The following is a 13,037-nucleotide window of genomic DNA, read 5'->3' on the forward strand; positions in this document are numbered from 1 at the left end:
GCTTTATTCCTTGCTTTGCTCAGTGTCTCAAACCTGGATCACAAGTTGGAGTACTTCAGTGGCAGAAGCTCTAGCAAAAATGCCCATAAATCACTAAAGAACCCTGAGAGAGGAGTTTGGTGCTGCATGCAGTCTACAGGACAGTGGAATTGTGAAAGGGTGCCAAAGCTAAAATGCTAGTTTGAAAAATGCTCCTGAGATGCATAACACACAAGAAAACCCACAGAGGCACCCCCACCACACAGGCACCACGTGATTATCAGATTCAGACTATTGATTTTTCTCCAGGAAAAGCTTTTACGAGAGAGGAAAACAATGATTTATCCTTTGAACAGACTAAACAAAGGCAAATGCCACAGCAAGGGCAGAAGAAAGACCCCTGTGCCAAGCAAGAACAAGATACGCTTAGGCTCAACTAATAAGTGCAAGAACTTTACAGAGTACAGCCAATATGATATCCTCTGGCAAGCATGAAAGCTAGGTATCCATCAGAGGAAAAGGCTGGCATGAAGTTCAAGTGAGCCCAGATGTCTGAAAGTTCAGTGACTTGTCTGCATGTTTGAAGCCTATGGTGCCCTTTCAAACAAAGTCAAAATCCAGGATCAGTTGAAACCTCTTCTCTTTTTCCCCTACAAGGAATCATAACAGAAGTTGAAACTCACATGGACTGGCATGTTGAAATAGTCAGACTTGAAGTTATCAGCCATTTCCCCAAAGCTCTGCAGAGTGTATTCCCTGACAGCTTGTTCAAATCCAAAGGCCTCCCGGGGTTTGTTGCACTCCTAGGAGACAAAACATAAAAATACTGTTCCCAGCAGCAAATGATTGTTACATTTTTAGCAAAAAAAAAAGACAGTGTCCATCTGAGTCCTTACCAAGTACAATAAGCTATCAGTTCTGGGTGCTTTTCCTGCTCAGGAAGCCCTGCCACAACAGAAACTGAACAGAAGTCATTGCACAGAGGCTAATCTAACATGGTGAACCCAAATGCTCCACACTTCTGCTTTCCTGTGCAAAGCTAAGTTTCATCATCTCCTGCTGCCAGCCACAGCACAAGATGTTCAGCCAAAGGCACACTGGGTTCACACTCCTGCAGAGCAAGTGCATAAGAACAAACCCTGCAACTGCATCCATCTTACAAAGTCAGTAAGCTATCACCAGATTTGGTGCTGATAAAATAGAGGAGGTAAGAGGGAGAAGGAAATTTAAACACACAAGGCAGCTAACAGACAGGGCTCACCTGACAGAAAACCTCCCAAGCTTACACTGTTCTGTGATGGTTTGAAACTGTCTTTTTAATTTTTTCCTTGCAAAGTTCAAATCAGAGAAAGTGAAAGAGTATAAATAAGTCACTATTGGGTGTAAGAAAGCAAAATAACGATTGTTCTAAACACTTCCATTGGATAGATAGAAATGTTTAAGAACTATTACCCAAAACAAAGTGGGCACTCTGCACATTCTGCGTTCGGCAGTGGGGGCAGTTGCTGGGCTGTCTGGCTGCTGTTTCTTCTTCTCTTCTGGCTGAAGATAACACACTGACCTTGGCAGCTAAGTTAACAACTTTCTGCTTAACTAACTCTGCTTCTCTGTCCAGGGGAGTCTGGGGGGAAGCTCCTGGGAGAGAGAGGCCCCTTTGGGAGGGTCCCCTTGGGGGGAAGCAAAGGGAGATCGGTTGTGCTTTTCTGTTGATTGTATATATTTGTGAATGTTGTGAATTTTGTATATTTGTACATATTCATTGCATTTCATAGTAGATTTTAGACTCTGCTTGTAAATACAGCTTTCATTTGCTTCCAGACTGGGCTAGCCTGGTTACTTCTTGGTGGGGGGGGGGATTTCAGCTCACACCAACACATCTTTTATTTTTGGCGCTCCAACTCGGGGCTCGATTGCTTGTATGATTTATTTCTGCTCACATTAGGAAGCAAAATGAAGCTGTTTTGGATTCTGAGTCATTCTATTTCATCTATTATCAGTGTGATTGTCTAGAGATGGGCTGTTTCCTGCATGATAGACAAGATTGTGAGATATGTGGCATATAAGTCGTTTCTTTGGGTTAAGAACAAGTTACTGAAAGTTGGTGAATTCTGTTGTGGTCTTATTGGGCTAAGAAGCTATGGTAACTCAACTATGGATGTGCTAGCAGACACATTTGAGTTTGTTACTCCTCTTACAGCTACAGAGGTTCTTTGGTACCTTAGACATCTTGTGCTAATCTTAATTTTGTTGCTTCTTGGAATAATCATATGGCTACTGATAGCACTGTGTCAAGAAAGACATAAGGCTACTTGCTCTGCCAACTCTGCTGTGAATGTGAAAACCAAGCCAGTAAATTTGGTGGCCACTGTAAGCAGAAAGCGTAAAGGAGCTGCAGGAGGAGATGCAGATGCTGCAGGAGATGGTGCAGATGGAGATGAGGGTCCTTCTACTCAGGGTCCCTCTGTTAAGAAAGATCCTTCTGGTGAGGAAGAGAGGGTTAGCCTTAAAACTCTGGTAGACCTCTTGAGACCCCACATGGATGATGGAGATGTAGGTCAGGATGTAGACCCTGGTAGATTAGCAACTGCTGGCAGAGCCTCTGAACTCAAGGAAATTCAACGGAGGATTAAAATAGGATTATGGGGACAGCGACCTCAGGATGATGATGATGAGGATGACATACAGTCAGCTAATGCACCCAGACAGGAAATTAGACATGTGAGGAAGGATTACATCAGAGGAGATAATGAGCCAGTCCTGTCTTGGCTAGCCAGGTGTTTTGATATGGGAGCCCCAGCATTGGTGGTAGGTGACAAGTCGGCCTCTCAGTTGGGGATGCTCTCACAGGATACAGGCATAGACAGGCACCTAGGCAAGTGCATTGGTAAAGTTTCTCTGTGGGCACGCCTCCTACTGGCAGTCTCCCTGAGGTACCCCAGCAGAGATGATTTACCATGGAACCCTAAGCCTTGGACCACAATAGCTGAGGGAATCAAGCATCTGAGAGAGTTTGCTGTGAGAGAAGTAATGTATGGAGATCATAAGACTCTGAATCCTGATGAAATTCCTGTTGGAACAGGCCTTGCCAAAAAGCTCATTAAGCTTGCTCCTCCTAATTATGCTACTATTCTGGCAAGCAGGATTGTGGCAAGAAATTATGGTGGAGCACCTCCCACTGTTGGCCATTTCACTGACCAAATGAGGCAGTTGGAGGATAGTCTTGCACGTACTTCTTTGGTTTCAGCCATTGAAACTCTGTCTGGAGAGATGAAGAATTGCATGAAAGAGCTGAAGGAGGAACTTAAAACCTCCATATCCAACTTGATGAAGGGGGATGATTCTGATTCCTCTTCCTCCAGATGGATACAAGTTTCAGCTGTTAGGAACAGACGTGCTCCAAGAAGGCCATTCCAGAATAGGTCAAACCAAAACAGACAGCAGAGGCAATCACGTGGCAGTATCTGGATAACTCTGCGTGATCAGTTTGGTGAGAACATGAACAGATGGGATGGTCAACCAACTTCTGATCTTTTCAAGAGGTTACGGGAGCTGCAGAGGGGCAGATCCCGAGGTAGCAATACCAGGAGGGTAGCTGTCGCTTCCTCAGTTTCCCAGAACAACTCTGATAGCTCCAACAGTGATCCTAATTCTGGTGCTGGACGTTGTGCCAGCTGTACATGTGGAGGTAATCCCCACCATTAGGGGTGCCCTGCCTTCCGCCAGGGGGAGGTAAGGGATAATGGAGATAACAGAATCTATTGGGATGTGTACATCCAGTGGCCTGGCACTTCAAAATTTCAGAAGTACAGGGCCTTGGTTGACACAGGAGCTCAGTGCACCATAATACCATCAAATTATCAAGGGGGAGAATCTATAACTATTCAGGGAGTCACTGGTGGATCTCAAGAGTTGTTTAAGATAGAGGTTGATATAAGTTTAACTGGGAAGCAGTGGAAGAAACATACTATTGTAACAGGTCCTAATGCACCTTGTATTTTGGGAATTGACTTTCTGAGAGAAGGGCGTTTTAAAGACCCTAAGGGTTACAAATGGGCTTTTGGAATAGCAACTGTAGAAATTGATGGAGGAAAATTGAAGTTGTCTATTAGACCTGAGCTTTCAGATGAATCTGCAGTTGTGGGACAACATGAGATAGAGGATGTAAAGCTGCCGGTTGCTTCTCAAACTGTGCATCACAGACAATACAGAACCAACCGTGACTCTTTGGTGCCCATTCAAAACTTGATTTGTCAGTTGGAGAGTCAGAAGGTCATCAGCAAAACTCATTCACCTTTCAACAGTCCAATCTGGCCTGTGAGAAAGCAGAATGGAGAGTGGCGTCTGACAGTTGATTTCTGTGCCTTGAATGAAGTAACTCCACCCATGAGTGCAGCTGTACCAGACATGATGGAACTCCAATATGAGCTGGAATCCAAGCAGGCCAAACGGTATGCTACCATAGACATTGCTAATGCTTTCTTCTCTATTCCCATAGCAGAGGAATGCAGGCCTCAGTTTGCTTTCACCTGGAGAGGCATTCAGTACACATTCAATCGTTTGCCCCAGGGGTGGATTCACAGTTCAACCATCTGCCATGCAGTGATCCATGATGCTTTGGAGAAAGGTGGAGCTCCAGAACACATTCAGTTCATCGATGACATCATCGTCTGGGGTGAGACTGCTGAAGAAGTCTTCGAGAAAGGTAACAAAATCCTTGACATTCTCTTGCAAGCTGGTTTCGCTATCAAGCGAGACAAGGTGAAAGGACCTGCCAGAGAAATCCAGTTTCTGGGAGTGCGGTGGCAAGATGGTCGCCGTCACATCCCAATGGATGTGATAAACAGAGTCTCCACCATGGCAAATCCCATCAACAAGAAACAAACTCTGCGTTTCTTAGGCATAGTGGGATTTTGGAGACTGCACATTCCTGGATACAGTCAGATTGTGAAACCTCTCTATGATGTGACTCGAAAGAGAAACAGTTTCCAATGGGGTCCTGAGCAACAAGCAGCCTTTGACCAGATCAAGCGAGAGGTAGTCCAAGCGATGGGTCTGGGACCTGTCCGAACTGGTCCAGACATTAAGAACATTCTGTACACGGCCGCGAGTGACAATGGTCCAACCTGGTGCTTATGGCAAAGAGCTCCAGGGGAGACACGAGGACGTCCTCTTGGTTTCTGGGGTCGTGGCTACAGAGGCTCAGAGGCAAACTACACTCCAACAGAGAAAGAGATTTTAGCTGCTTATGAAGGAGTGAAAGCTGCTTCTGAAGTGATTGGAACTGAGTCACAACTTCTTCTAGCTCCTAGATTGCCAGTTCTGAATTGGATGTTCAAAGGCAAAGGTTCTTCACCACATCATGCAACAGATGCTACCTGGTCTAAGTGGATGGCTCTGATAACACAGAGAGCTCGAATGGCAAATCTCGAAAGGCCTGGTTTGGTGGAGGTGATCACAAACTGGCCAGAAGGCACAAGCTGTGCAAAACCTCCAGAGGAGAGAGTAACTCGTGCAGAGGAAGCTCCTCCTTACAGTGATCTGTCTGATGATGACAAGAGATATGCTTTGTTCACAGACAGTTCCTGTCGTCTTGTTGGGAACAAGCGGAGATGGAAATCTGCAGTGTGGAGTCCAACGCGCAGAGTTGCAGAAGCGAGAGATGGAGAAGGAGAATCCAGTCAATTTGCAGAGGTAAAAGCTGTCCAGCTAGCTCTTAACGTAGCTGAACGTGAGAGATGGCCAAAGCTTTATCTCTACACTGACTCGTGGATGGTAGCCAATGCCTTGTGGGGTTGGCTGAAAGACTGGAAGAAGAATGGCTGGCAGAGGAAAGGAAAGCCAATCTGGGCTGCAGATCTGTGGCAAGACATTGCTGCTCGCATTGAGAGAATCCCAGGGAAAGTGAGACACATCGATGCTCACATTCCTAAGAGCAAAGCTACAGAGGAACAACAACACAACCATCAGGCAGATCTAGCTGCAAGAGTTTCCCAGGTGGACACAAACTCTGATCCTGATCCTGATCTTGACTGGAGACACCGAGGTGAGCTGTTCTTAGCTCGGTGGGCCCATGACTCGTCAGGACATCAAGGCAGAGATGCAACCTACCGATGGGCTCGTGACAGATCCATTGACATTTCCATGGATGCTATCACACAAGTCATCCATGACTGTGACATTTGTGCTGCTATTAAGCAGGCAAAGCGGATCAAGCCCTTGTGGTACGGTGACCGATGGTCCAAGTACAAGTATGGTGAAGCCTGGCAGATTGACTACATCACTCTACCTCGTTCTCCATCTGGTAAGCAGTATGTGCTGACTATGGTAGAGGCAAGCACTGGATGGCTGGAAACTTATCCAGTTCCTCATGCAACTGCACGTAACACCATTCTTGGTCTGGAAAGACAAATCCTGTGGAGACACGGAACTCCAGAGAGGATTGAGTCAGACAATGGAACTCACTTCAAGAACAATCTTGTAAGAAACTGGGCCAAAGAGCACGGCATCGAGTGGATATTCCACATTCCCTACTATGCACCAGCTGCAGGGAAGATCGAACGCTACAACGGTTTGCTGAAAACCACTCTCAAAGCCATGGGGGGTGGATCTTTGAAAAACTGGGAGAAACATTTAGCACAAGCAACCTGGTTAGTGAATAGTAGAGGTTCAGTGAATCGAGCTGGACCTGCCCAATCAGATTTGTTGCAAAAGGAAGAAGGTGATAGAGTTCCTGTTATCAGAGAAAAGAATCTGTTAGGCAAAACTGTTTGGGTATTTTCTCCTTCAGGAGAGGCCAAACCTGTCCGAGGGGTGGTTTCTGCTGAAGGTCCTGGTCACACCTATTGGGTGATGCAAGAAAATGGTGAAATTCAGTGTATTCCACAAAGAAATCTAACTTTGGCTGAGAGAGGTTAAATTCAGAGTGTTGCGCAGATACAGCATCGCGCCCAAGAGGAGAGTTCATGAGATCTACGGTGCACGAACCCTGAGAGCCCTGAGTCACCTGAGAGTCCCTGTTCCTTTCTTCGCTCCATCTGCGAGGAAACAAGCTGTTTGCTGTTTTTCCTGTGATTTGACTCTTTTGAATCATCTACATCTGAGATAGCCGGAATGGACTATGGTCTTTATTCACCTAGTGTTGTAGATATTATTTTAGATTAGATAAATGGTAGTAGCAGCCAATGGAATTGTTTAGAAGGGGTGGACTGTGATGGTTTGAAACTGTCTTTTTAATTTTTCCTTGCAAAGTTCAAATCAGAGAAAGTGAAAGAATGTAAATAAGTCACTATTGGGTGTAAGAAAGCAAAATAACGATTGTTCTAAACACTTCCATTGGATAGATAGAAATGTTTAAGAACTATTACCCAAAACAAAGTAGGCACTCTGCACATTCTGCGTTCGGCAGTGGGGGCAGTTGCTGGGCTGTCTGGCTGCTGTTTCTTCTTCTCTTCTGGCTGAAGATAACACACTGACCTTGGCAGCTAAGTTAACAACTTTCTGCTTAACTAACTCTGCTTCTCTGTCCAGGGGGGTCTGGGGGGAAGCTCCTGGGAGAGAGAGGCCCCTTTGGGAGGGTCCCCTTGGGGGGAAGCAAAGGGAGATCGGTTGTGCTTTTCTGTTGATTGTATATATTTGTGAATGTTGTGAATTTTGTATATTTGTACATATTCATTGCATTTCATCGTAGATTGTAGACTCTGCTTGTAAATACAGCCTTCATTTGCTTCCAGACTGGGCTAGCCTGGTTACTTGTTGGTGTGGGGGGGTATTTTAGCTCACACCAACACAACCCCCATTCAACCTAAAAGTCAAACAGTACTAGTTCACATTTCAGCTACTCTTCCCACCTACTTGAAAAGTGTCCTTCTCTGCCCTTTTGCATCTGACCAATGTTGATATATATAAGACATATTTGAACACAAATATGACAGAACTATCTGATGGTCACTGTTCAGTCAAAGAAACAGGACTGGAGCTCCAGGTCTGGAGCTCTCCATACAGGAAGGATATGGACCTGACGGAGAGGGTCCTCAGGAGGGCCATGAAAATGATCAGGGAGTTTGGAGCAGCTGTGCTGTGACGACAGACTGAGGGAGCTGTGGGTGTTCAGCCTGGAGAAGAGAAGTCTCCAGGCAGACCTAATAGCAACCTTTTAGTACCTGAAGGAGGCTACAAGAAGGATGGAGAGAGACTGTTTACAGAAGCCTGCAGTGACAGGACGAGGGACAACGGCTTCGAAGTAGAGCAGAGATTTAGATTGGATGTTAGGAACAAGCTCTTTACTATGAGGGTGGTGGAACACTGGAACAGGTTGCCCAGGGAGGTGGTTGGGACCCCATCCTTGGAGATATTCAAGGTAAGGCTGGACAGGGCTCTGGGCAACCTGATCTAATTGAGGATGTCCCTGCTGACTGCAGAGGGGATTGGACTGGATGAGCTTTGGAGGTCCCTTCCAACCCAGACCATTCTGTGATTCTATGACTGGAAGGTATTTCAAGGGCACAGTAGTTCCTTTTTCTTCAAGAGAACTATCCTTAGCCTATGCTCACCATTTACCAAAGCAGTTCTTACCAAAGCAATGGAGCCTGCAACAGGAGAATCTACATTTGTCAGCACTGTCACACAATGCTGATCTGAATACACATGAAGAGCCCTTTACCCTTCTCAGCTCCTGTTCCAGCTCCCTGCTGTTAACAGCACATGAGACTTCTGTGCACAATTAACATCTCAAGTAAAAGACGAGGCAAGCAGCAGTACTAAGCATTTCAAATGTCTTTCTGATGGTATTTGTTTGCTATCCATTACATAACACAGCTACATTTTTTCCATTCTTCTTACTTCCAAAGTAATTCCAGAAGCTTTCAAGTACTTTCTGCATTACTTCCTACTAACAACTTATTTGACAACTTTCCTGATTTTGTCCCTGAATGCATATTTTTTTGCCTTGGGAATAACAACACACCCCTATTTTCACTAGCAGTAGTAGTGAAGGCTCTGATGCCATTCAGCAAGATCTGGGCAGGCTGAAGAGTTGGGCAGGGAGAAGTTTAATGAAATGCAACAAGGGCAAGTGTAGAGTCTTGCATTTGGAAAGAAAAACCTCATGGGCCAGGGTAGGTTGGAGAACAGCTCTGGGGAAAAGGACATAGGGGTCCTCGTGGACAACATGTTGACCATAAGCCAGCAACCAAGAAGGCCAATGGCTTCCTGGGGTGTACGAGAAGGGGTGCAGCTAGCAGGTCAAGAGTGCATCTCCTCCCCATCTACTCTGCCCTGGTGAGGCTGCATCTGGAATACTGTGTCCAGTTCAGGGCCCCTCAGTTCAAGAAAGACCTTCGGGAACTGCTTCAAAGAGTTCAGCAGAGAGACAACAGCGATGAAGGGAGAGAAGGCTGAAGGAGCTGGGTCTCCTTGGCCTGGAGGAGACTGAGGGGTGACCTCATTAATGTTTATAAACATGTGAAGAGTGAGAGTTGGGAAGACTGAGCCAGGCTCTGCTCAGTGATGCCCAATGACAGGACAAGGGGCCACAGGTGCAAGTTGGAGCACAGGAGGTTTTATGTAAACACAAGGAAAAGCTTTTTCACCGTGAGGATGACAGAGCACTGAAAGAGGCTGCCCAGAGAGGTTGTGGAGTCTCCTTCTTTGGAGACATTCAAAAACCTCCTGGATGCATTCCTGTGTGATCTGCTCTACGTGCTCCTGCTCTGGCAGGGGCTTGGACTGGATGAGCTTTTGAGGTCTCTTCCAATCCTAACATTCTGTGATTCTGTGTGAAATTTCTTCCGAATTAACCCCCTGCAGTCACTCTAGTTACTACTATGTCCTCTAAACTGCCCCCACATTGGATTGTTGTAGCTTGCTAATACTCTTTTATTCATCTCTTTTAAGGGAACTCTGTGAGCAGCAGCCTCAAGGCTTAGTTGGTTTTGCCTTGCCCATGAATTTCCACCTCTCTTACAACAGCATTTCCCTGAGTTCATCTGACAGCCGTCATAACCTCTGTTGGTGAGGAGTGAGAGCAGCAAGCTGATCCACCTCATTTTGTTGCTGCACAACTACTCATACACAGCACCATGAAGAAAACAGCAGAAACCCACATCCAGGAAGGGTATAGGGGATGTGGAAGGAAAGGGGCAAACACAGGTGTGTGGCTGCAGAACTGCCCCTTTGGCAGAAAACATGGTCTCAAAAAGTTAAAGCCAGTTCCAAAATTACAGATTTAAAAACACCAAGCTTTTTCCCTCTGAATCCTGCATTTATCAACTTCCAATACAGGCTGGACAGGGACTGGCTTGAAAGCAGCCCTGAAGAAAAGGACTTAGGGGTGCTGGGGAATGAGAAGCTCAACATGAGCCAGCAGTGAGCACTTACAACCCAGAGAGCCAAGCAGAGCCTGGGCTGCATCAAGAGAAGCATAGCCAGCAGGTCAAGGGAGGTGATTCTCCCCCTCTGCTCTGCTCTGGTGAGACCCCACTTGGAGTACTGTGTCTACAAGATAGCTGGGGAGGGACTTAGGGTGTGAGGAATTGATAGCACTGGGGGGGGGTGGAGCAAAAATAGAAATGGGTAGATTCAGATTGGATGTAAGGAAGGAGTTGTTCACCATGAGGGTGGTGAGACACTGGAACAGGTTGCCCAGGGAGGTGGTGGAAGCTTCATCCCTGGAGGTTTTTAAGGCCAGACTGGATGAGGCTCTGAGCAACCTGATGTAGTGTGAGTTGTCCCTGCCCACGGCAGGGGTGTTGGAACTAGATGATCCTTGAGATCCCTTCCAATCCTAACAATTCTATGATTCTTGAGCTTGTAAGATTTGATTTCTTAAGACAAACAGCAAGCCAATCAAATGATGTTTGATGCCTTCATGGTGTTGATCAGTCATCTCATGGAACCTTCTTTTTACAACACTGAAATTCAGTTAGCTTCCACTTTCAGAGTCTCATCAGTTCCTTTTAGTCCAAACCAAATATAAAATAGCTGCAATTTTCTAGGTTATTTCTTTGACTTTCTTCTACAAGCTATTCTCAACAATACCAGAATGATTTCTCAATAACCCCAAAGGCCCCTGTTAAGCCCACAGTGCATACTTCGGTCATTTCAGTTTACAAAATGTCTCACCACCATGCTGAATCACCTACCACAATCCTACTGCTCACCCTCATTTCCCTCAGCAGCTTATCAAATCCATTTTCAGCTCTTAGCACACAATGCCAAAGTTTTAGCTGTGGAAAGTCTGAGGGGAATATTTCTTTCTCCTCATGGCTCATCAACCAAGAGTAGCTGGAGAGTCACAACTTATCTTGACAAGGTTCCAAACAAAACTGTGTCTTCTACCCCTAAGGAATAGCATATCAAGTTGAACTCCTCTTCTGATCTTTCCAGGAACACAAGCACACATGGAAAGCTCAAGCTGATATTGAACTGTACCTCAGCAACACACTTTGGACACCTCCAGTCACCCTTGGGTACATCAGGTAAAGGAGGAATCAAGCAAAAAGTGTGATAGCTGTCATCACATCCATCACAGAGCAACAGTTTGTCCTCGTTATTTCCTCTGCCGCAGAATAAGCAAACATACAGATCGACCTGGGGAGAAAACAGGAGAAACAAAAGGTGTTGCAAATGTCTTCATTCAAAATCTGCCTTCCTTAAACTCAAAACCTAAGGATATAATCCTAGTCCAACTCATGACCATCTACAGTTTCCTCTGGCTTTTGAGAAGCACTGACAATGAACGATTATGCCTCAATTTCCCAAAGCAGTCATGTGTGGGAGGCAGCTGGACTTTGGGTACTGCAAACGAACTATGCAGTTCAGGTCAAGAATCATTTCCTACAGAACTCAAAGCAGAACCTCACTGGAGTTATTCTAAGGCAAAAAGTGGCTTATGGTTTTTAGAATGTTGTGCTTTCCCTCCCTTTGAGCCTCTATCATGGAAGACAATTCAAACTAAATCCCTACAAAAAGCACATGGCTGAGGAGTATCTCCAACAACTATTCCAGAACCATACATATCCTCATTTGCAACAGCACAGTGAGTATCTCTGTAATGGAAAAAAAGCACCTAGCAAACCCCACAAACCTACAGGTTTCAACCTAGAACTCCAAGGGGAAAGGAACTGCCTGTAAAAGTACCAACATTTTCTAATCTTCCCTAAAAGAAAGGATAAAAAAATCCAAATTGTAAGAGAGAAGCATTAATCCAAACACAACAGCTAACAACTTTTGCAGGTGTCTGTCCAATATGCTCTCTCAACAAGAACACCACTCACTGGGAGATATTCTCAGCGCCAAAAGAACAAAAAAATATTATCAAAAGGCTTTTTTCTTTGCTGTCGCTTCCCATTCAGAGGGCTTTTTAACTTCATATAATCATTTAATACAGCACTGAAGATCTGTAACAATCTCAATGAAGAAATGGCGTTATTACTTTACCACAGTTTAAAAAAATATCTGCTGTATAAATGTTTAATAACATGGACTTGATGAATAACAACTTGCTCCAAATTCCACTACAACTCCAGCCAGTCACTGGGAAACCTTGGGCTATGCAGTACTTCCTTCACACAGCTCATAATACCAGAAGTGGTGGGATTGGGTTTTGGAGGTCTGTTTTTTTCATCAAGGTGTCACACAAAAAAATCTGATGAGAATGTTTTAACACAGTTGTGTTAAATACTTGATGTCAACCCCATCTCAATTACAGCAGCCTAGGCGAGTATGCAACTTCCTAGTTCTGCAGTAATACACTTCTGGAGGAGACTGCTCAGGTTTCCTGAATAATTTTTAAGAATGCAGTTCTATTCAGAAATTGATCCATTTCTCCCTTCTTAAAAACTTACCCACACGCTCAGCCTGGTGAAATCTCCTACCTGTCCACAACACCTAACTAGCTGCTTTTGTTGTAAACATATCAAAGAGAAGGAAGGTGCTTTAGCACATTTCCAGGTCCTCTTCCCAAAACTAAAGATATTTTTAAATGGTAATTGTAAGAGAAGCCTTATCACTCCATACTACTTTTTCTCCAAATTCATATGAGCACATGCTACATGTTTATG

The 13,037-nt window shown here is 45.0% G+C and overlaps 1 protein-coding gene across 1 annotated transcript in view; it reads right to left on the reverse strand.

Moving 5' to 3' along the window:
• KDM5A (lysine demethylase 5A) overlaps positions 1-13,037 on the reverse strand; it is a 64,957-nt gene that overhangs the window by 38,234 nt on the left and 13,686 nt on the right. Inside the window, exons 8-9 of the mRNA XM_054386730.1 lie at positions 11,407-11,565; positions 663-782 (exon numbers count right to left, since the gene is read on the reverse strand). Of these exons, the coding sequence (XP_054242705.1) occupies positions 663-782; positions 11,407-11,565 (279 nt within the window). The remainder of the gene's footprint in view (positions 1-662; positions 783-11,406; positions 11,566-13,037) is intronic.

This window comes from Indicator indicator, chromosome 14 (genome assembly GCF_027791375.1).
Source record: "Indicator indicator isolate 239-I01 chromosome 14, UM_Iind_1.1, whole genome shotgun sequence".
Lineage (NCBI taxonomy): Eukaryota > Metazoa > Chordata > Aves > Piciformes > Indicatoridae > Indicator > Indicator indicator.